This window comes from Spea bombifrons, chromosome 2 (genome assembly GCF_027358695.1).
Source record: "Spea bombifrons isolate aSpeBom1 chromosome 2, aSpeBom1.2.pri, whole genome shotgun sequence".
Taxonomy (NCBI): Eukaryota; Metazoa; Chordata; class Amphibia; order Anura; family Pelobatidae; genus Spea; species Spea bombifrons.
In genome coordinates this window covers 128,490,270-128,511,552 of record NC_071088.1, presented here as the reverse complement: position 1 = coordinate 128,511,552, position 21,283 = coordinate 128,490,270, and the positions used below count along the sequence as shown (strand labels likewise).

At 41.9% G+C, this 21,283-nt stretch overlaps 2 protein-coding genes across 2 annotated transcripts in view; one reads left to right on the top strand and one right to left on the bottom strand.

Annotated features, from left to right (window-relative positions):
- Window positions 1–9,931, top strand: part of ATM (ATM serine/threonine kinase) — a 46,128-nt gene extending 36,197 nt beyond the window's left edge. The window contains exons 52-63 of the mRNA XM_053456457.1: window positions 1,436–1,594; window positions 2,476–2,614; window positions 3,829–3,911; window positions 4,655–4,795; window positions 5,452–5,568; window positions 6,261–6,410; window positions 6,737–6,902; window positions 7,378–7,464; window positions 7,546–7,660; window positions 8,145–8,208; window positions 8,624–8,751; window positions 9,625–9,931. Of these exons, the coding sequence (XP_053312432.1) occupies window positions 1,436–1,594; window positions 2,476–2,614; window positions 3,829–3,911; window positions 4,655–4,795; window positions 5,452–5,568; window positions 6,261–6,410; window positions 6,737–6,902; window positions 7,378–7,464; window positions 7,546–7,660; window positions 8,145–8,208; window positions 8,624–8,751; window positions 9,625–9,808 (1,533 nt within the window). The 3' untranslated portion in view covers window positions 9,809–9,931. The remainder of the gene's footprint in view (window positions 1–1,435; window positions 1,595–2,475; window positions 2,615–3,828; window positions 3,912–4,654; window positions 4,796–5,451; window positions 5,569–6,260; window positions 6,411–6,736; window positions 6,903–7,377; window positions 7,465–7,545; window positions 7,661–8,144; window positions 8,209–8,623; window positions 8,752–9,624) is intronic.
- A 3,344-nt stretch (window positions 9,932–13,275) lies between these two features.
- C2H11orf65 (chromosome 2 C11orf65 homolog) lies at window positions 13,276–19,787 on the bottom strand. The gene is made up of 8 exons (XM_053456084.1): window positions 19,680–19,787; window positions 18,726–18,818; window positions 18,371–18,424; window positions 17,473–17,682; window positions 17,069–17,202; window positions 14,607–14,777; window positions 13,531–13,586; window positions 13,276–13,404 (listed from the first exon to the last, which is right to left on the bottom strand). The coding sequence occupies exons 1-8, from the start codon at window positions 19,785–19,787 to the stop codon at window positions 13,304–13,306; spliced, it is 927 nt and encodes a 308-aa protein (XP_053312059.1). The 3' UTR covers window positions 13,276–13,303.
- Window positions 19,788–21,283: the final 1,496 nt, after the last annotated feature.

The following is a 21,283-nucleotide window of genomic DNA, read 5'->3' as shown; positions in this document are numbered from 1 at the left end:
GTTTAATATTTTACTCAAAGTTCTCTTTTGTATGGTACTTTATCGCTACAGATATTATCATTATCTGTGTCTTCAAAATACTTTACCTTGGGGGTAAACGACATCAGCATTTTTATTTTAGCAGGTCCATGTTTCACTTCTATTAAAAAATCAGAGCAGTTTTTATGACGTTCTGCGTCCTTGTAGTTTTGAAAATATGAGATATTAGGGTGGTTGCAATTTAGCCGTAATTGCCTCATGGCAGACATAAATGTAAAAATATATTTGGAACAAATTTATTTGGTGATGAATGTAAAGGTGAGGGCTGGACCTCCTTAAGCATGACTTCTGAATTTCACTGCTGGTTTAACCATGTAACCTGCCAAACAACCAGGGTCCCAAGGGGTAAGTCATGGAGCATTGCATACGTCAATGTATTTACATGTATTATATATATATACCGTATTGGCTCGGATATAGGCCGCCCCCGTATATTGGCCGCACCCTAAAAGTTTGGTGCTTTTTTAAAGAAAAAGTGTTTTTTCTTTAAAAAAAAGCACCAAAAAAAACATGCTGCCACTCTGTCCTCCCCCCCCGAGATACGCTGCCACTCTGTCCTCCCCCCCCGAGATACGCTGCCACTCTGTCCCCCCCCGAGACACGCTGCCACTCTGTCCCCCCCCCCGAGATACGCTGCCACGCTGTCCCCCCCCCCCGAGATACGCTGCCACGCTGTCCCCCCCCCGAGATACGCTGCCACTCTGTCCTCCCCCCCCTCCGAGATACGCTGCTACTCTGCCCCCCCCCGACTTACCAGAGCAGACTCCTGGGTGTCTTGCGGGGCCGGAGGGGGACATCTATGCAAATCATGTATACCACTCCCGGTGCCGGCACTCAGCGGAAGTTGTATACGCGTATTGCGTAGATGTCTTCCGCCAGTCCCGCAAGACACCCGGGAGTCTTCTCTGGTAAGTCGGGGGGGGGAGGTGTAAAATGTATCGTGCGGACGCTTAGACAACCTCCCGTGCCGGCACCCCCCCCGTGAGAAGTGCTGGCAGGGGAGGCTGTCTGAGCGTATCAGACAGTAGGATACAGGTCCCCTGCACTGCTGCGGGGGATGTGTATCCTAACCCCGCTGTCTGCCCAGTGCCCGGGACTGCTTGTCCCGGGTGTCGGGCGCTAGACCCCGAATATAGGCCGCACCCCCACTTTAAAGACTTAAAGTGGGGGGAAAAAGTGCGGCCTATATTCGGGCCAATACGGTATATATATCAGCATATATATATATATATACACTGATATACAAATGGCTGGATCATCTTAATAGTGAAAAGTAACTTGCTCGGGTTATTTAACTATTTGCACAATTGTTTCACATAAAACTTTACTAATACATGGTGCTGGTTTTATTGCTTGGTTGCTCTCAGTCCTGTAAATGTTCCCCGTTCTCCCGCAGCTTATCGGCAGGATCTGCCTGGATCATCCGTACCACACGCTCTTCATTATCCTGGCTCTGGCCAATGCCAACAAAGATGATCTCCTGCAGAAAGCAGAGGCTGTCCGAAGGAGCCGTCTGACCAAGAATGCGCCCAAGCAGATCTCCCAGCTTGACGAGGTGAGATTTATTACTTGGTTCTTCAGTGTAAATAGTGAAAAAAACTTTGCTTTAGGCCAGTGTCGCCCATCCCTAATCCAAAGTAACTGTGGGTGCTAAACCTCAAAGCAGAGTTCACATGGAAAATATTTTCTCCTTGAGCAGAAATGTAGGTTAGCATCGACAACCTGGTTTCATTTATAAAACGTCCTTTATCTGCAGACCTGGAGGCCGCCATTGTCAGTCATGTGATGTTTCGGGTGACTGTCGCTGCTCAAACATCTATGCTAATAAAGTCTGTCCTCCATAGACTTTCATTAGTAATCGTGTCCAGCCAGGTATTTAAGCCCGAGCCGTTCTGCTGTTTACCACATGCGGTATGAAACGGAATCAGAGTTTATTGGATTATATATGAATACGATGCACTTGTCTGAAAACGTTATATTATGCAAAGAACTGTTTTCAAAAGAAAATAGCAGAATATTTTATTTGGAAATGTATTTTTATTCATTCTCATACTGGTGGGGTTCACGTTTAAGGAAACCAGGGCAGTTCTTCAATGAGAACGGTAACTTTCTGTGCCCACAGCAGTCTTTGCCGCAATCATTGAATCTGTATGTTTGCTTAATTGTAACTGCATACGGGAACCAAGTGTCCTACTTTGTGTCTTAGAACTTTGCAATCACTTTGTCAGGAAACCGGTAAGATTTGGGAGATGATTAAATGATCATATCACAAGCTTTACTTGTAACGCCCCGCTTGTTTTTAACAGGAGTGTTTTTACCAGAAACACAGTTTTAAGGACATGATTAAGTAACCATAAAAGTGAAAGGATTAAAGATTTCATATGTCCCGTGATAGACAGACATACGAACGTGTTTCTTCTCTGCTTGGTTCTGTAGGACCGGATGGAAGCTGCATCTAACATAATTAATACAATTAAGAAACGGAGAAGCAGCATGGTACAAGATGTCCAGAGGCTTTGCGACGCTTATATCATTTTAGCCAACATGGAGGCCAACCAGTGGAAATCACAAAGGAGTAAGTACGGCACAGACGGGGTCCCGCGTATCTGGCGTGTGGCATTACATGATAAGAGTGCAGAGAAGACTGGTGGTTCAGCTCTAGAACTATTACAGCCAGGGCCGGCCTTAGGGGTGTGCGACCTGTGCGACCGCACAGGGCGCCATGGTTGCAGGGGCGCCTGACCGGGACTTAGATTAAAGCATCGTTTTTTTTTTTGTTTTTTTTTTTAAACTTTATTTAACATCATTGATGTTAAATAAAGTTTAAAAAAAAAAACCGATGCTTTAATCTAAGTCCCAGTCAGGGGCGCCGAGCGGTTGCTCGTGAAGTTCTCGTCAACCGCTCGGCGCCCCTTACTCTCCGTGACTCCGTCGCGGTGCCAGCATCTCATGTTGAGCGCCGGACTATACCGGCGCTCAACATGAAATGCCGGCAGAGCGAGAAGACGGATGCCTCCCGCTCTTACCGCAGGACTCCGGCAACAAGGTAAGTGTGGGGGGGGTAGTTTGAAGGGGCAGGGGGGGGTAGTTTGAAGGGGCAGAGGGGGGGGTAGTTTGAAGGGGCAGAGGGGGGGGTAGTTTGAAGGGGCAGAGGGGGGGGGTAGTTTGAAGGGGCAGAGGGGGGGGTAGTTTGAAGGGGCAGAGGGGGGGTAGTTTGAAGGGGCAGAGGGGAGGGGTAGTTTGAGGGGGGGTAGTTTAAAGGGGCAGAGAGGGCGGGTAGTTTGAAGGGGCAGAGAGGGGGGGTAGTGAGGGGGGGCGCCAGAGGAGTAGTCCGCACAGGGCGCCACAACGCCTAAGGCCGGCTCTGATTACAGCCATTGCACTTATAGAATTAAAGTAGACAGTTCATTGCAAGAATATCTCATCACAACACGGGTGACACAAAAGATACAAAGTGTAAGCGCAACTAATCCGAGCCGGCTGAGCGGGATTTCCAGGTCCGGTGCCGGTAATACCGCTCTTAGAAAAGTCTCGGCAACGTGATCGACCAACACACCGATCCCTTAAAGCTGCCTTATATGCAGGATACCAACATCATTACTCCGTGTTTACTTGTTTCTACATTAACGAGGATCAGCGGAATTTATTCATTTAATTGTTGAATAGGCAATACACGGCCGTTAAATATTGGAACGTGCCAGAGGTTTAGGAGACGATCGTTGTTTCCCGAGTCACCTGGTTCTTTATGTAAATGAAATATGAAGGACATTTTATATTTTCCCAATACAGGTTCCATACCCATCCCATCCGATCAGCCCATCACGAAATTAAGTAATTTACATGATGTTGTTATCCCAACTATGGAAATTAAGGTATGTCAATATATTTATATAAATATATTAAACTTGTAATGAACTCAGGGGACCACCTGGACCCTTTTTATGCCCTGTCCACCAGTCTAATACGTTATAAATAGATACATTTGATCTGTTTGCTCATACCATGTTGTTCGAGATCCGATAATTTTCAGGTAATTATTTACCGGTTAATGTTTGCATGAAATGCTACTTCGGGGTCATTTTGCTGGAGTTTGCATTTCCAGCTGATCACGCCACCATATAACCACATTCTGCGTGTCTTGGAACCCCGTAGAAGCCAGCAGTGTGTTGTTAAGAAAGGAATTACAGAATTCATGAAGTTCTGCTGGAAAATGGTTTTAGCAAAGAGATCCATGACGGACACAGCATTGCACCCGGCATGACAATAATTAATACGATAATGTGCCGTATTCTCAGATCATGTCTCTTTATCTCCAACTTCTTACCTTATAGTAAATTGATCCTCATTGTTGCAATTGGGAAAAAAAGTAGCGCAGCCACCATGGCAACTAGATGAATATTTCTGCAGATATGTATATGTCCTGTCTACCCATTGTACGGCGCTATATAAAACGATAAATAATAATAATTTTCCCCTTTGCTCCAGAACTGCCCTTTATACATGACCTGTATATCCGCTGCGGCTGTTCTATGGCGTAAAGAAAAGTAGTCTAACAGGGAACTGCAGTTTTAAAACCTTTTAGATGTAAAAATGCAAACGTGTGATCTTTCGTCAGGTCGATCCCAGTGGGAAGTATGAAAATCTGGTGACAATAAAATCCTTTAAGCCCGAGTTCCGCTTGGCAGGAGGCCTCAACCTTCCGAAAATAATTGACTGTATTGGTTCTGATGGAAAGGAGAGAAGACAGCTTGTTAAGGTACGTCTCCTGCCGTCTCTTACTGCACTCTCATCAGACTTCCCTCCACATTCTGTGCTTGTGCATGGCTTTTCCTTTTTATCCCAAAACAAAAAAGAATAAAAGGAATGATTTTGGGACAGCATTCCAACTCCTGTCCTCATTCTTGCAGCCTTCATTAGTGCGGGTTTTAAAGCGGGCCTGTCTAAAAAAAAAAAAAAAAAAAAAAAAAACCACCGTCAAGTTGTGCGCTCCCCTTTCTATGTATATATATGTGTGTGTATATATATATAAATTTTGTGTTATTTCGCATATTTGCAGGTTCTGATCAAAGCTTAGCGAAGGCTTTAAATTGCTTGAGAGTCTCTTTTGGGTTAAAATGCAGCGCAGTCCCACCAGTAGCAGTTCAGCTCCTCACCAAACTCGGGGTAAATACCGGGGTAGTAACGTGGTGAGCGATATATGGCCGTATAGTGCGACGGGAAACCCCGGTATTTATTTTATGCATTAGGTGTTTTTTGAGTGGGATTTGCTGGGTTTGCACCGCTGAATTCTTGCTTCTTGTTCTGTCAATAACCTCACTTGTCCTAGAAGCACACGCGACGTAAGTTATGGTGGGGGGTATATGATTATGTTTTCAGCGTGTTGCGTTATCATACACCTGACTCTTTCTTTAGGGGAGAGATGACTTGAGACAGGACGCTGTGATGCAGCAAGTTTTCCAGATGTGTAACACGTTGTTACAGAAGAACACGGAGACAAGGAAGAGAAAGCTGACGATCCGCAGATACAAGGTGAGATCCCAATACCCCAAGGTCATGCTTCAGTATGCCGACACCATAACGAGCAATCACCGCTCATCCACAAGACTAACCATTCATCTGCCATGTGCCATTATGGAGGCTTTAGCGCGATTAATACAGAACAATAAAAACCTATAGGAGAAAAGAAAATGAAATAAAAAGCCATGAGCTGAGTGTTTATGGCCCCGCGGGTGAAGTCCTGCTTGTCTCTAAGAAATCCCTGTGCAACTGGGTTATTAAGACCAAGCTATTCTATTGTTTGCTACAAAGCACTTTGATAAGGAGTATTTGTCTGGTATATTGGGCTGCGAGGTATACACGCAAATGTCTAATATGCGAAAAACTAGAGCTCTTAAAAAACAAAACAAAAAAAAACTGTATTTGTGAAAACTCATTATTTTATTTGTAATAACAAAGTTTGTCTCTCAGTCTATAAGATCTCTGAATACTTTCAGATGAACACTGCGCATACACAGCATTTAATTTATATGATTCATAGAAGAGTATTTGTTCCTTTATCTCTCTGCCATTCTAGCTCTGTGTTCTATTATACAGAATTAGGAAAGGCGTAGCTGTGCTCCTTACCGAAGCCTTTACGTTCAGAGAATGCTATGTATTTCTGTGGCTATTACACGGCCATGTCCGTGTCCGTATCCGTTCCATGCGTGCTTTCTGTGTTGCAGGTGGTGCCCCTGTCTCAGCGGAGCGGGGTGCTGGAGTGGTGCACAGGCACGGTGCCCATAGGAGAATACCTTGTGAACACAGACGACGGCGCTCACAAGCGCTACCGACCCAGCGATTACAGCAGCCTGCAGTGCCAGAAGAAAATGATGGTTAGTCTCCTGTCGTAGTGTAGACAGAAAATGGTAGCGGGGCTTTAGCTGTCCTTGCTTGAGATTTTTGTAGGCCGTATAGGCACTCAGGTGTGACAGATGGATATATTCAAAGGGTGTGAAGACCAAATGCATTTCTGGTATAATAATGGACATTTCTGTACACAAGCAGAGTATCATGATATGGAATTACAATACGGGAAGGAATATAAGGCCTGTGCTTAAAAAGCTGTATTAGGCGCCTGGAAATTACACTTAATATACGGAAAGTCTCTGAAACCTCCATCTCGTTGAATGTTTTGTTCCGCTGTTCTCCGTGTTCTCAGGAGGTGCAGAGAAGCCGCTTCGAAGAGAAGTATCTAACGTTTCTTGATGTCTGTGAGAATTTCCGCCCCGTCTTCCGATACTTCTGCATGGAGAAGTTCTTAGATCCCGCCGTTTGGTTTGAGAAGCGTTTGGCTTACACTCGAAGTGTCGCTACGTCATCTATTGGTAAAGCGCTCCCATCTTTCATACTAGACCACTTTCCTTTATTTTGTCTGCTGCTGTTAAAGATGAATATATTTGTAAATAACCTTTAAGATAATGTTAAGCACTGGTCCTAGTATTCTGGGAATCGGGGAGCCAGTGAACCTAAAGTGACATGATGGGACTCCCATCATGTCTGATTCGGTGGGCGCCAGCACAACTCAAAAGCCATCGAAATTGAGATGCTGGTCCATAAATTCAGCCAATAAATCTTTATTCAATCTTTTTTAGGAAAGAATATGAAAGGTTTTTTTGCTTAGCATACTGGAGGACATGTTATTAACCAACAAAGATATTTATTTATTAAATAATGAAGATAATACCAATATTAACGCTAACCTTACCTGGAAAGGGGGCAGGTGATCTTAACCCTGGGCTTATCAAAAATGAATAGAAATGACTACATTAACTCTGACGTTATCTTGTATTTTCTCCCCAGTCGGTTATATTGTTGGTCTCGGGGACAGACACGTCCAGAATATACTCATCGATGAGGAGACGGCAGAGCTTGTGCACATAGACTTGGGTAAGGGAACGGACTGTGTGTGGCTGTGTGAGGTGAGCTTGGTAACCTGTATTTATTAATCCTCTCTATTTCTATCTCTAGGAGTGGCTTTTGAGCAAGGCAAGATTCTCCCCACGCCAGAAACCGTTCCTTTCCGTCTGACCAGAGATATTGTGGACGGAATGGGCATCACGGGAGTTGAGGGGGTCTTCAGAAGGTATGTTAGTGCTTTTGCTAAGTAACTTTCTGAACCAAAATTGTTGCAAATAAAGATGCATTTCGCTATTTTTGCAACAATTAGTCGCTTATATTAACTCTTTTCTGTTTACATTGGGGGCTGCGTAATGTGCGACGCAATCTGTGCTGTCTTCCAAACATAAAAGCAGAGGATCATCAAGTCATTGATTGTTGTTGTTTGAGTTGTTTGTGAGAAATTTTAAACAAATCTTCCAAGCTCAGGGCAATAAGTAAAGGAGCTTGTGGGGGCTTCCCTTTAAAGGCTCACATCCGTGATATTACAAACCGTGGTGTACTCGGCATGGACTGCTTACCGGCGGGCCGCACCGCTCTTAGTGTAGATAAGTAGATCAATTAAGGAAGGGCTTCTTCAGCCACATTGTCACAAGGAACTCCAGTTAATATATTTATATGTTCATTTATTTAAACATTCTTCTGTGAAAACCTGGCTTTTTATTCCGTAGATGTTGTGAGAAGACCATGGAGGTGATGAGGAGCTCTCAGGAAGCATTGCTGACCATTGTGGAAGTAGGTGCTGCCTCCAATGTACATAAGTGACACCCAGGGTAATATAGCTTTTTACTCTTACCAATCAGTGATGTTGAAAACAAAATAGTCTCCTTTTCAACTCTCTAGCTGTAGTATCCTAACGGCCGAGCAGCTGGGTCATAGTTTACCAGTCGGGTTTTCAGAAAGTCGCTTAACCCATGGCTTTAGACGGCCATTATTATTTCACACGGTATGATTTGGTTTCAGAGCACCCCTGGACTTTGCACATTTGAAATATAATCTAGATCTACACCTCACTAGCAAAAGAATTTTGGATACTAACATGAAGCTGTAGCTCCATGGCGTGACGTACATTGTGTGTGACGTACATGGCGTGATGTACATTTTGTGTGACGTACATGGCGTGACGTACATTGTGTTGGCTGCCGCGCAGGTCCTGCTCTACGATCCGCTGTTCGATTGGACGATGAATCCTCTTAAAGCGCTGTACCTGCAGCAGGATGAGGCCGATCTCAACGCGACTCTCGGCGGCGATGACCCTGAATGCAACCGGAACTCTTGGTAACTAAAATGAATTTTCTCTTTGCACCTCCTAATTCTTGTAACTCTAGCCTTTGTTTTTTCTTTGTGTAGATATGTATGTAAGGTAAAATGGAATAAATATTTTTGATAGAAAATAATATTTTTGACACTAACATAAATATATAGAAATAAATGTATCGCGTTCCGCCTGGTCCTTTGTACTAAATGCAGGATTAGAACATACATTTCTGCTATCATTAAATGCCCCAAACATCAGAAATAATTATTTAATCAAGTAAAAAAAGAACACCTTATTGTTAAGTGGCACACGAGCAGTTTACTACAGGACTCACTGCTGCTTCCACGGCATTGAATTAAATGGGATCTACGATAAGTAAGAGTTAGGTCTAGGCAGGGAAGGCTGGCACCTTCTGGGCAAGGGGCAGGTAAAGCCAAGTCGGCCCATTACCCCCTCCTGGTAACATGCACACATTAATGCACACGCATGCTAACACAAAGACACATACAGTACATACTTCTTACCATGGATGGGGACACTTTTCTAGCGGTTTGCTTTTACTGCAGGCTCCCAGCCTTGTTCCCGCTCCTGTGAGTAGGCCGTCAGTCATAACAGCTCATTTTGGAGGGTTTTGGTCTTAGGGCCGTCCCATTGCTGCTATGTTATCAGTGAACCGGTTTATGCGCAGCCGTAGTGTTTACCAGCCATTAACATGACCCATAGTTTCCTAGAGTGACAACCCTACATACATCTAATAATTATAACCAAACTTCTGTCTCTACTGGAGGCCAAGTTGGTCACTGTTGAGTATATCAAGAGCTTCGGGGCTTTAAGAACCACGTTGTTCTGGCATTCAGCTGTGTTGTAACCGTTCTGTTTTCTGCATCGTTTAGCAATGACACGCAGAGCTTTAATAAAGTGGCAGAACGTGTCCTGCTGCGTCTCCAAGAGAAATTAAAGGGAGTGGAAGAAGGAATGGTTCTGAACGTGGGAGGACAAGTGAATCTTCTCATCCAGCAAGCCATGGACCCGAAGAACCTCAGCAGGCTTTTCCCTGGATGGAAGGCCTGGGTGTAATGCTAGCACTGAAACGAAAACTACATTTGGGGTACTCGCCATGGAAGTTGGTGAATGTTTAAAATCACATGAGGTTTTTGTGAAATAAAGTTTACGTATGTGTTCCGAATAGAAAGTCCTGCTCCCTAGAGGAGGACTCCCCTCCAAGATATTTTCCCCAGGTTTCACGCCGTTTACATGCGTGTAAAAACAAACGTGGTTGAGATTAGCAAATCGGTCCAGAAGTGGCAGAATTGCGAGTGAAATGTTTGTAGGATACGTCGTCCGATGATAAACTCCTGAACTTTGTCTCATATTGTCAGAAGGAGCCTTGTTTTTATGTGAAGGATTTATATTTAACCCTTTATTCTCTCACACACTCTGATAGCTTTCCCCTTAGAGAACTGACTTTGTTACCAGTAATGAAGTGGTTGATGGGGACAGACTTACACCATTTAATAAAATGGATTTTTTTCTGACACCCCCCCATCTTGTAACTTTAATAGTTAATCTCCAATGCAGTAGAAAGGAGTCAGGAGTGGATGCGGCTTTCTTCTTTTTTTATTGAGATTAGTAAATTTACATAACAAGTACTGTGCTGCCATTTCTTAAAAACACAATCAACATCATATATATATATTTAAATAAAGTGCACGCGGTACCTGCCTAATTTATGATAATTATCAATGGTATGATGAGTAGAATTATTGAGTTGCATCGGTCATCTTTCCAGGATCCTATATTTTAAATCTATAAACACTAAATAAACCTCTGTAATGGTAAACTCTATACTTCTAAATAAATATACTAGAAAGCCACCGAAATTATATACTATGAGAGCCGCCATCTAGGCTTCCTGAATCTGCATGATTATTCCTCCCCGTTATCCCTGCCCTATTGTTAGGTTGTTGGTTCCGGCAATGTTTATAAGTGGGTGAGGAGAGAGCTTCAGGATATAAAATTGATCAGATAATGTTGTGCCACTCACACAGCTTATTTCCTCAAAGGTAAACACTTACATATATAGGCCGGCTATAGGTATGTTTAATAAAAATAAATAAAGCCACCGTTCCCCTGACGTGTTGGACTCCCTTCTGTGTTCTGCGCATGTTGGCCGTTATAAAGTTAATAGTCAAACCCGGGAACTTTCTAAATCATCTCACCCCGAAAATCTGCCCCTTCACCCCGAAAATCTGCCCCTTCACCCGGAGACCCAGAGAATCTGCCCCTTCACCCAGAGACCATGAGATTGGGGCAAAGACCCTGAGAGTTCCCAGGTAATAGTCCCCTCTGGGCATTATTTAATAACCCATTGCAGAAGAACCTATGGGCTTTATATTTAGCATGAAGGCCATACAAGGGTCCTAGAGGTTTACAGAATCCTTATTGAAATTAATTTTTAAGCACTTCAATTCTTATGTTTGGTTAAAATCAAAATGAACTCTCTTGCATTATATTGTATGTCTTTACGGTATGAAAGCTATTCATGCACTCATTTTAAAGGGATTTATAAAATGATTTTTATTTTCCTCGTCCCCCGCTTGCACGTTTTGGGGTAATTTCAGCTCAATCAACAACCTTGGCTCCGGTTAAAGCCGCAAATGATAGAAAATAGTCATGTTTGTCCATATTATCCAGCAGTCATTTGAGAACCTCTTAATTGTGACGCATTTATCAAACTACTCTGTATGCCCATAGAGTGAAAACACGAAATTAAAGTGTAACGGTGCGGTTCCACTCACTCTTCACTTTGTAAGCAGACGCAGCTTTGGAAACATCTTTTCCAGTACTGCTAAACACCCAAACCCTTCCCAGAAATAAGTATTTCTCATATCATTCATATCATCTCATTCACATTTTATGTCATGTGATACAAAAGCAGGCACTGATTGGATGTAGAAATGGTTAAAATAACAAACACGGCAAATATAAAGGTTATCTGCTTAACATATAAGAAAGTAAAAGTAATAAACGCCACTTTAACCAGAGACAGGTAACCAGTCCATTTATGTTTAAATACCCAGATGGCTGCCCAACCTCATGAAAATCTACTATTATTTTCATCTTGCGTTCTGGATTAATCTCGATAGAAGAATTGACATGTTGGGTCATTCAAAAGTTTTCAGCAGCGTTCATTATAGAAATTGTTATATATGTATTAATATATTTTATATCTAAATTGTTGCATATTTTCTTCACTGTAAGCGGTTTCTCAGAGTTTTTATAGATTTCATCTACATGATGATTTACACTTTGTAGTAAAAAGTTTTACATTTCAGTAAATAAAATGAAGCTGTGTAAATAGTGGCTTTCGCATGCATATTTATTTATAAAGCCTGTGTACTCTCCCTAAGAGCCGCGTCTTCACTCCCTGTTTATAGGATTTGGAGGATGATCGCATTGACCCTATCGACGAGTTTGAGATCGTTCTAAAAGCCTATTATTATTATTATTATTATTATTATTATTATGGAGAAATGTATGCTGCGGCCGTGTCCGGCACCCTATATACTGATGGCAGCTTTGTGTTGTCTTAAAATACGTTTTTGGTGCTTGGAATATAAATGCGATTAGGAAGCGGAAATAGGGAAACAAACTAAAGCAAGGCATGGGAAGACATTCGCAATGACACGCGGCGTGCGACCTACTGCTTTATTATTTTCACGTTTGTTATTAAATCCCGTCGCTGGCGGATATGGCTGTACCGGTCAGGTGGATTAAATATGCAGCGCTCTACATGGATGTATAAAAAAACCTAGTTTGCAACGCATATAAATAAACATCTATTACACATCTCACAGAACATCGTGCACGGCTCGCTGGGAACAGCGGATAGTAAATAACCCCGGGGGTTAAATATTCAGTTGTTTGGGATTTAAGAATTATAATTCCGAAATAAGTGAACCTGATAAGAATTAGCTGAACATATCTGACTCTATATGTAATGTTTAACATCTTAGAAAAATATCTCTGCTCTTTTGAAAATGCGTAGTTTCTCCCCATCGTCAGCATGCGCCATGTATGCGTTTCAGGATCCAAACAATAAACTGCAAGGCCCCGTGTGCGATATATGCGAGTATGTGCCTAAGGGAGACGGCACTGAGAATTACTGGAAAACACTCAATAGGAATGGTTATTTTTTTCACTGAAAAATAGTTTAAATAGTTCATTTTAATGGAATGAAAAGTGATGATAGTAGAGAGATGGATAGAAATGGTCTGAATTTCAAAAATGTACAGTGAAAAATAGCAAGAACAACTAAATGTACACAAAACCGCGTATAAACCTGGAGATAAATAAAGGGAAAACATCGCACAGCCCGCTGCGAGTCAGAATTCCCGCGCACGCGCTGCAGTTAGAAAATTTTGAGTGTAAAAGTGTAATGTTTACCGTGTCATGATCATGTATGGCATCATAATGCAACAACATGCAGATGGATCCCTTAACAGGTTCAAACAAGCTTTCTAGAGAGTTTTTTTAAATGAATTTGTGATTTTGTTCTATGTTTCTACGTTCTTATTCTTTTTCATTCTCAGTGATGATGGAGGACGTTTCGCTGCCTGGAGATAGTTGTGAGAACTCGTAGAGATCGTATGTTGAGCGAATGAATGTTGTGCCTATAGCAGAAGAAAAAAAAGAGTGTGTAGAAAGAAAAATAATCTATATGTCAGAGTTCTATACAAAAACTGGGTTGCTAAGTTATTTACCAAGCTCTGATAGAGAGGGATCTTTGATTGTCTTACCTTTGAATGCAGATGATGATTTACTTGTTCCTACTGCTTTCCAATCACCTATGTACCTTAACAGCAAATAGAAAGGGGAGTGAGTTTCGATACCATATAGATCGTTACAATGTCTGCGGTCTATGTAATGTTGCCTTTCTTGTCATTACTGGTCCCAACAAAGTCAGTCTCTTCCAACGTTAGACGCCTTTCATTGAGCCAAAGTTTCCATAGAATGTAATGTATAATTCAATATATCTCGAGGGGTCTGGTCCTCAGATTTACAGATTTATTTACAGGAACCCTCAATTAGTCGCTATGGTAACTGCACTAGAATGCGTCTTTATACATAACCCCTATAATATCAGAAGAGGGATCCCGGAGATCCCCACACATTACTCTACAGTAACAGGCACAATGATGACCTTCTGAAGACTTAAAAATCATCAATCGCTGTAACATATTAACCAAAGAAAATGAGATATTTTGGCTTTTATTCTTTCTCCCGTAGTTTTAAACATAGTTCAACAAAATACAAATGCTGATATGGCAACACAGACATTCAACCTATCTGTAGTCCTTCTTCTGGCTCCAACTAAAACACGAGTGAAACAGACATTTGCACAATTACTGATTACTGATACCTTTCTTGGCAGGATTGGGACCTGAAAATGGTTCGTATAGATGACGTTTCCACTTCTACACGTCATTATATAAAGGGTTAAGTATGAGGGAGATCATTTGGTGGCCCTTCTTTATGGCGACATACTGTGCGGCACCTCCAGACAGTATTTTCCCTAAAGGCAGTTCAGACTGTATTATAGCCGCGGGTTCCTCCAGCACAGATGTGACTTTAATATTAAACAATTTGTTTTCAGGCACAATGTAAACACAGATGTCCTCCTGGGTATGTCGCTCTGCTAACAAGCTGTAATATGTGTATATTCCGTTTACTGACGGTCTACTGGCTCCCTCGACTAAAATTAGTTTTTTCCTTTTGGCGCGCGGCCTGCGATCCTTCTTACAGCGAGCAGAATGTGTCGAGGAATTGCCTCTGTGCCGCTGACTCATTCGTAGAAAGCAGTCCACATACTTACTCTTCAAAATTGAGCGCGTTGGTCCACCGTAGCAGCTCGTCCACCTCCCAGTCCATGACCGCTTCACTTCCATTCTCCTCTACAGAGTTTAGGATGCCTTGAGTAGCCTGCTGGACGAGGCTCGCGGTGTCCGGGTCCGCTGTCTGCGCATGCAAACTTCCTTGGTAATACCTGTTATTATAATACACAGTGATGGATACCAAGCTGGGTACAGTTGGCTTTTGGACTCCTTTGGTGTGTAAGAAAAGGAGGATCGGTAAATCAGAACAGACTCGTGAGTGGGAAAAGGTGCCTACAGCAGGTCGCAGCGGACGGACACGTTAAGGTCACGTTATACCAGGGTCCTGACGGGCAGAGCTGGAAGCCTCAAAGGGTGGGCTACGTGAAGCTTTATCTTCTGCGGAGCTGCGAAGGCTCCCAAAAAAGTGCCAGGGAGTGAATGTGGCCAAACTGACCTGGAGACCCTGGTGCAAACCCCGGAGAGTTCCTCCATATAGTGTGATGGGAGATAAGAGCCATTCTACCCATCCAGTCTGCCCATGTTTCCTGATGTAAGGTCTTAATTAGTTGTTGGTCTTAGATTCAGAATAACTTTGTCTATCCTATGCATTTTTACATTCCCTCGCTGTATTACCCTCTACCACTTCTGCTAGGAGACTGTTCCATTTATCTACTACCCTTTTGGTAAAGTAAAACTTTCTTACACTACATCTAAACCTTTGACCCTTTAGTTTTAGACTATGTACATTTCTTTTTTATTTCCTGACACAGAGTGAATTTTCTTCACTGATTCATAACCGGGATCTAAGCTGCATTTCAGCGAGAAGTGATAAACTTAACCTGTAGCATCACCATGTCCCAGTAAGTGGAATGAAGCTGGGGGTGCCCTTTCATGCCACCAGGTTAAATATTGGGGTAATGGGGTGCGAAAAGGAGGAACACTCCAGCCTGGCAGAGTCTGTCACATGATGGCCCCTTTAAGATCCCTGCTCGCCTCCAGAAGCAGATATTAAATGATCAGAAGATTTTACCGACTGCAGTATATTGCGGTTCTAGAGGATACGAGGACAGTGAATATTGTCGCTGGACAGTAGATGGCGATATTTCCTCAAACTTTCTACCCTGCATGTAATAGGCGGCATGAAGGCCACCGGAATGTGTATGAAATAAACCCTGGTCCTCAGCAGTCTCCTGGGGCTCCTTGTACGAGAATTACACAGCCCAGGAGCAAAATCCGCTACGGTAACCTTCCGGGAAACAAGGCTAGAGATAAAAAGACACACAGCATGCTATAAACCCCAAATCCTAATGAACACGTCTCCACAATCCCCCAAAAATATATATTATAGCATATATGCATATATATATATATATGCATATATATATATATATATATATATATACGCTAATTGCGCAAATGTATTATAGATCTATACACCGAAATATTGCTACAAACATTTAGTATAGTGACGCCCAAACTAATCCTACCTCCAAATACTTATATTCTATGTAACGACGCCATTGAATCTGCATCTGTACATATAGCGCCTGCTGAATACACTCCCATGCCCCGAAAGAAGATCCTACCGGCTGCATGACGTTGTTGTATCAAGGAATAGCTCTGTATAGCCAATAACAGGACCAGTCGCTGAACTATATATACGGCCTCATCCACTACAGAATTTCAGAACCAGGTTTCAAAGTAACGTATTATCAGGTTATGGAAGGCGAAGGGTTAATTGCCATAATTACCGTGTTTGTAATCTTTTTTTCCCCTTAGAATAGCTCAGTACCAAAATATGTACAAAAAATGCTCCTAAATATACCAGGACACTCTTCCATAGCAAGTCACACCCAGCGTATGTATTCTGAAGATTTATAAGATCCGTACAATAAAAATGTTGAGGCTGAAAAATACAAATATCCATTTTTTTTAAAGCACGGGGTCTGAAGGCATTAACCTCACCAGCCCCAGCTCTATATGTGCCAAATGTTTACATTAAATGCAAATTCTTTACTCGACAACCAACCGAGTTATAAGGTCATCTAAGAAGAAATTACCTAATTTGTAATTAATTCATTTAATTGATGTTAAAGGCAGCAAAACCATCTATTCATCTTTGGATGGCTATGATGTTTTAATAATGGTGTCATTATCTATTCCTTCCTTATAGGTTTTCCTATCTCTTTCCCAAGATGCACCTGAAATCTTCCTGATTGGACGCCCGTTTTGTATCATTTGAACGAAAGCAAAAATCATAATGTAGGTGGGGGTTAGATGAGTTCCCAAAGTGCCAACGACACAAAGAACTTCACAGGATCTAATATTATTATTTATTTCTTCCTGCACCATAGTTGGTTCAGGAGATATCTCGTGATAACAATACGTGGAAGGACTCCAGGAGACGTCCCGTGACCATCCGCACCGGTGACTCTTCTGCTATATTTCTTTTTCTACTCACATTTTTCTCATCCAGTCAATTTTCCTCTGTTTCTGCTTTCTTTTGGCATCCTGTTTCCTCTGCCGTCTGGAATGGTGAAACGTCAGCCTTTTCCTGTTATCTGCGGCGGTCACTTGATCCGTGCCGCCAAAAACCTGCAGAGGATGACAAGTGGTGTATGGCAACTTCTCGTGAGAGCCACTTACTTCCAGTCTACAGTAACACCGGGCCACTGAAAACATATGATATAAAACGAACACAAGTCCCGGTGGGAAAAATAACAAAACTGCACAGAAATGAGGCTTCACATCTACGCCATTAACTAAAATATCTTAGATAAATAATATAACTAACAAAAAGCCAAAACGCGTTGGGAATATGCAATAACCTATGACTCCTACTGACTCCTACTGACTCTTACTGACTCTTAGCGTGAGAAGCCTCCAGCCGTTGTTCTCCACCCGGGTGTACCATCTGCTGCAGTCCGGCTCGGGGGCTTCGCCGCGGTTGTGGATCTGTTTGGGCAGCGGCTGTTTCTGTGATAGGTGGGTGTAATCCTTGGGACTATTGGCACACATATCCACCACCGGCCTGTGGGTGAACAGCTTGTAATATATATTTGGTGGAAACTGCATCTGCAATGGAAACGTAGCATCTGCGTTATTTGTATCGTTGCAATGGCATAAACGGAGAAACATCCCCGGCTCATGAAATATTATTATTAAAATAAATTATTATGTGTTTTAAACTGAAACATCGCATTGCATCAAGATAGCAATATCATAAGAGAAAAAGTCTGAAAGAAATATACATTTAAATGGTTGTCTTTGCATTCATTAAAACTACCTACACCTTGTGGGATCAAATGGTTTTTTTCATTCTCCAGTGTGAAATATTACATTTGAACCTGGCGGAAGCTGAGATCTGTAGCAGTCTGTGGCAGAGCCAGCATTATCTAATCAACGTTCTATCCTGAAGTTCTCTCCCTTCTCCTCACTCACCCTTACAAAGCCTGCCGGACCACTCAACTGCAACCAGCAACGTAACAATCGGTGGGGCGGATAACATATCGAGGTGAAGTCATCACGTAAACGCCATTTATAGAAAATAAGACAGCTTCATACGCATAACGTTCATTTCCAATACATACATACTGGTTATTGAAGTTGGTGAAAACCATCAGGTGAATAAGACAGCATTGGGTACACATGCGCGTCCGCGGGCACACTCGTGAACATGCTGAGACTGAGTGTTTCGTAGAACTCGGTATAAAAGCTACACAGCGTTAAGTGAAAGGAGCGGCGATATACGCTTTGTACTTACCCCTCCCAATCGAAAGCGTACGTGGACCCCGGCGGCGGCATCTATCAGCTGCGCCTGCCAACAAAAATAACGGAGGTTTATAAATTACATGAATCTTAATCAAAGTCCTTACAGTTTCACCCAAAAAAAAACAAACAAACAAAAAAAAAAAAACGTATTTATAGATGAATATAATTCATAATATCAACAAAATCTCTGCCGGCTAATCTCACCTCCTCGGAGTCAAGTCAGATCGCTTGAGAACAGCGTTACCATCGGTTCAGATAAAACCAGAGGGGCATCCACTACTCTTATAAACAGATCCTTTGTGATCATTTGAACAGAACAATCCAGTTACAAAACAAAAACGGCTCACCTCTCGGGGGTTGATGCATTTAAGTAAGAATCGCGGATCGCCTTTCACTTTAAAATTGATGAGATTTTTATAATATTTGAAAACATTCATGTCCTGGTGGGGAAAAAAAAGAACGTGTGTGTGTGTAATAATCAATGAATTCAATTGATTCAGGAAAGCAGACAGAGACAAACCCCCCGAGTTTACAGAGGAGTGAAGCAGCCGGGGCAGCGCAAAGTCAAGAAGGTCCAAAATATATATTATTATTATTATTATTTATTATTTTTTTATAGTACCATCATATTCCGTAGCGCTGTACAATGGGTAGAGGAGGGCCCTGTAGAGCTTACAATATATATATATATATATATATATATATATATATACACACATACATACATACATACACATATACACACACATGAAGAATACGGGGCACACCAGGATTTTTGGGAGTAACAAGTTTAATGTTACATATTTGGTTACTTAAAGGTCTATGGGGAGCTGACTTCATTAGCGTTGCCATAAAGAATCAGCTCAGTGTGGTGTTTGAGCCGGAAAAGTCACCCACAATATCACATAAAGAAAGTTTATTGGAGCGAAAATGGAACGAAACCAAGTTTTGGTTAATGCCGACTTAAATTACTGTATACAGCACCCGATTTTATGCTCAGGGAGAAAAATAATAATCATAATTATTTCATCCGACCTCCCCTTTAAGTGAATTCTTGCTTGTTTGGAAAGCCTGACGCACCCCGTAACCACATGCAGAGTGTGTCAAGAGTAAAATCCAATGAAAACAAACCAGCTACTATAACCGTCACACGCGGAGGACGATAGTACCTAGAATAATATACTTCAACCCTATTAGATCCCCGACATAACGCAATATGCATTTTGCTAACAATAAGCTGCAGTGGTTTGCTTGGCTATTAAACTGTCTATAATATTTGGACGCTGTAATTAAAAGCTTACCAGGATCCTGCGGAAGGCTCGTTGTATGATTCTCACAGCCGTATCCAGCTCCGCGTTGTGGATGTCCGGATAGCTTGTAACCGAATCGCTCAGATCCCTCGTATCCATTTTTATAACTGCAGGGGGGGAAAAAAGCAAAACAAATCACTACACATATATTATACATATAATTCAGATTTTAGCTGTAATTCACTACCTTCATGATTCATCACAGACTATGGATTATTAGGATATATAATAATGTAAAATTTTAAATGTATCACTTGCTTTTTTTTATATACATGACATCAGATATAAGTGGTTAACAGATCAAGCATGATGACCTCATACAGAGCTTGGACATGTAAACTGGACATTTGTAAACTGAAAATATAAACGTCGCACAGACATCGAGATTCTGTTGAAACAAATGTTACTAGATTCTAACAGCCAAAAATGACGTGGCGGAAGCAAAATAAATGCATTGATGGAAACGCTTAGTCTATGAAGCTGTCGCCGGACAGGACTGTAATGGAAAGTAATGACTTTCATTAATGACGTGATTGTTGTGTGTCCATGTAGCTTGTCTGCTAAAGCATTGCAATTACCTTGTATATATATCCGGACCTTTTGTCTACATTATGCTGTTTTTTTTCTCCAGATCTTTTCTATGTGTTTTAGATCTTTTTCTATGATTTTATATTTTTTTTAATAAAGTATATCTTTTTATACTATAGCGCACACTAGTCTCTTTCCTCCTTTGTGTGTTGTGTATCATTTGACATGTATGTGTGTGGCTGCCTGTAAGTATTACTAATCCTAGACGTTATTAGGGTTAGCAGAGCCCCAGCACCGTATTAGTACATGTGTAAGAGCTATTATTATTTTTTATTTATTATTCATTTCATTAGTATTGCTGATGAAGAGAGGATAACTCTCGAAAGCTTATCTTTAAATATTACGATAGTCCAAAAAAAAAGGTATCACCGCATACTCTGCAATACTATATATATATATATATATATATATATATATATATATACCGTATAATATATATATATATCCCCAGAATGAGCATCCAGTGGACTATGTTATATTGTATAATATACCTGCAGTATCTGTGTGGGGTGAAGTAACGTTCTTTATACCGGATACAATTCTGTGGTTTCTTTCCAAACAACCGGGTTTAATAACCTGAATACTGCTGCTGGTCCTACATCAGGTATCTGAATTTACAAAAAAGGCCCACCAAACATCAGAGACGCGAGGATCCCGGCCAGCTCTGTGTATAAATAAAATAAATCAGCGTCTAATAAAACGCAATAATGCCAAATACGGTATATACGGCCAACAAATCCAATCCTCCCGCAGCCCAACATACAGCGTATTCAGGGGCCCCACTGAACTGGAATTCTGTGATCTTCCGCTCATGCCCGTTTATACTACACAATCCCCCAAATGCAGATGGCTGAGCATGCTGGGAGCAGCAATCCACAGCTGTCTGTCCAGTTGTTCTAGGCGGGAGTTTATGGCCTCCTGTCATCTCATAAGGCAATTGCTTCTTGCAGTGAAGTTACACAAGGACAGCAAATTCCTTTTTCACTACAATTCCCATCATCCTCACG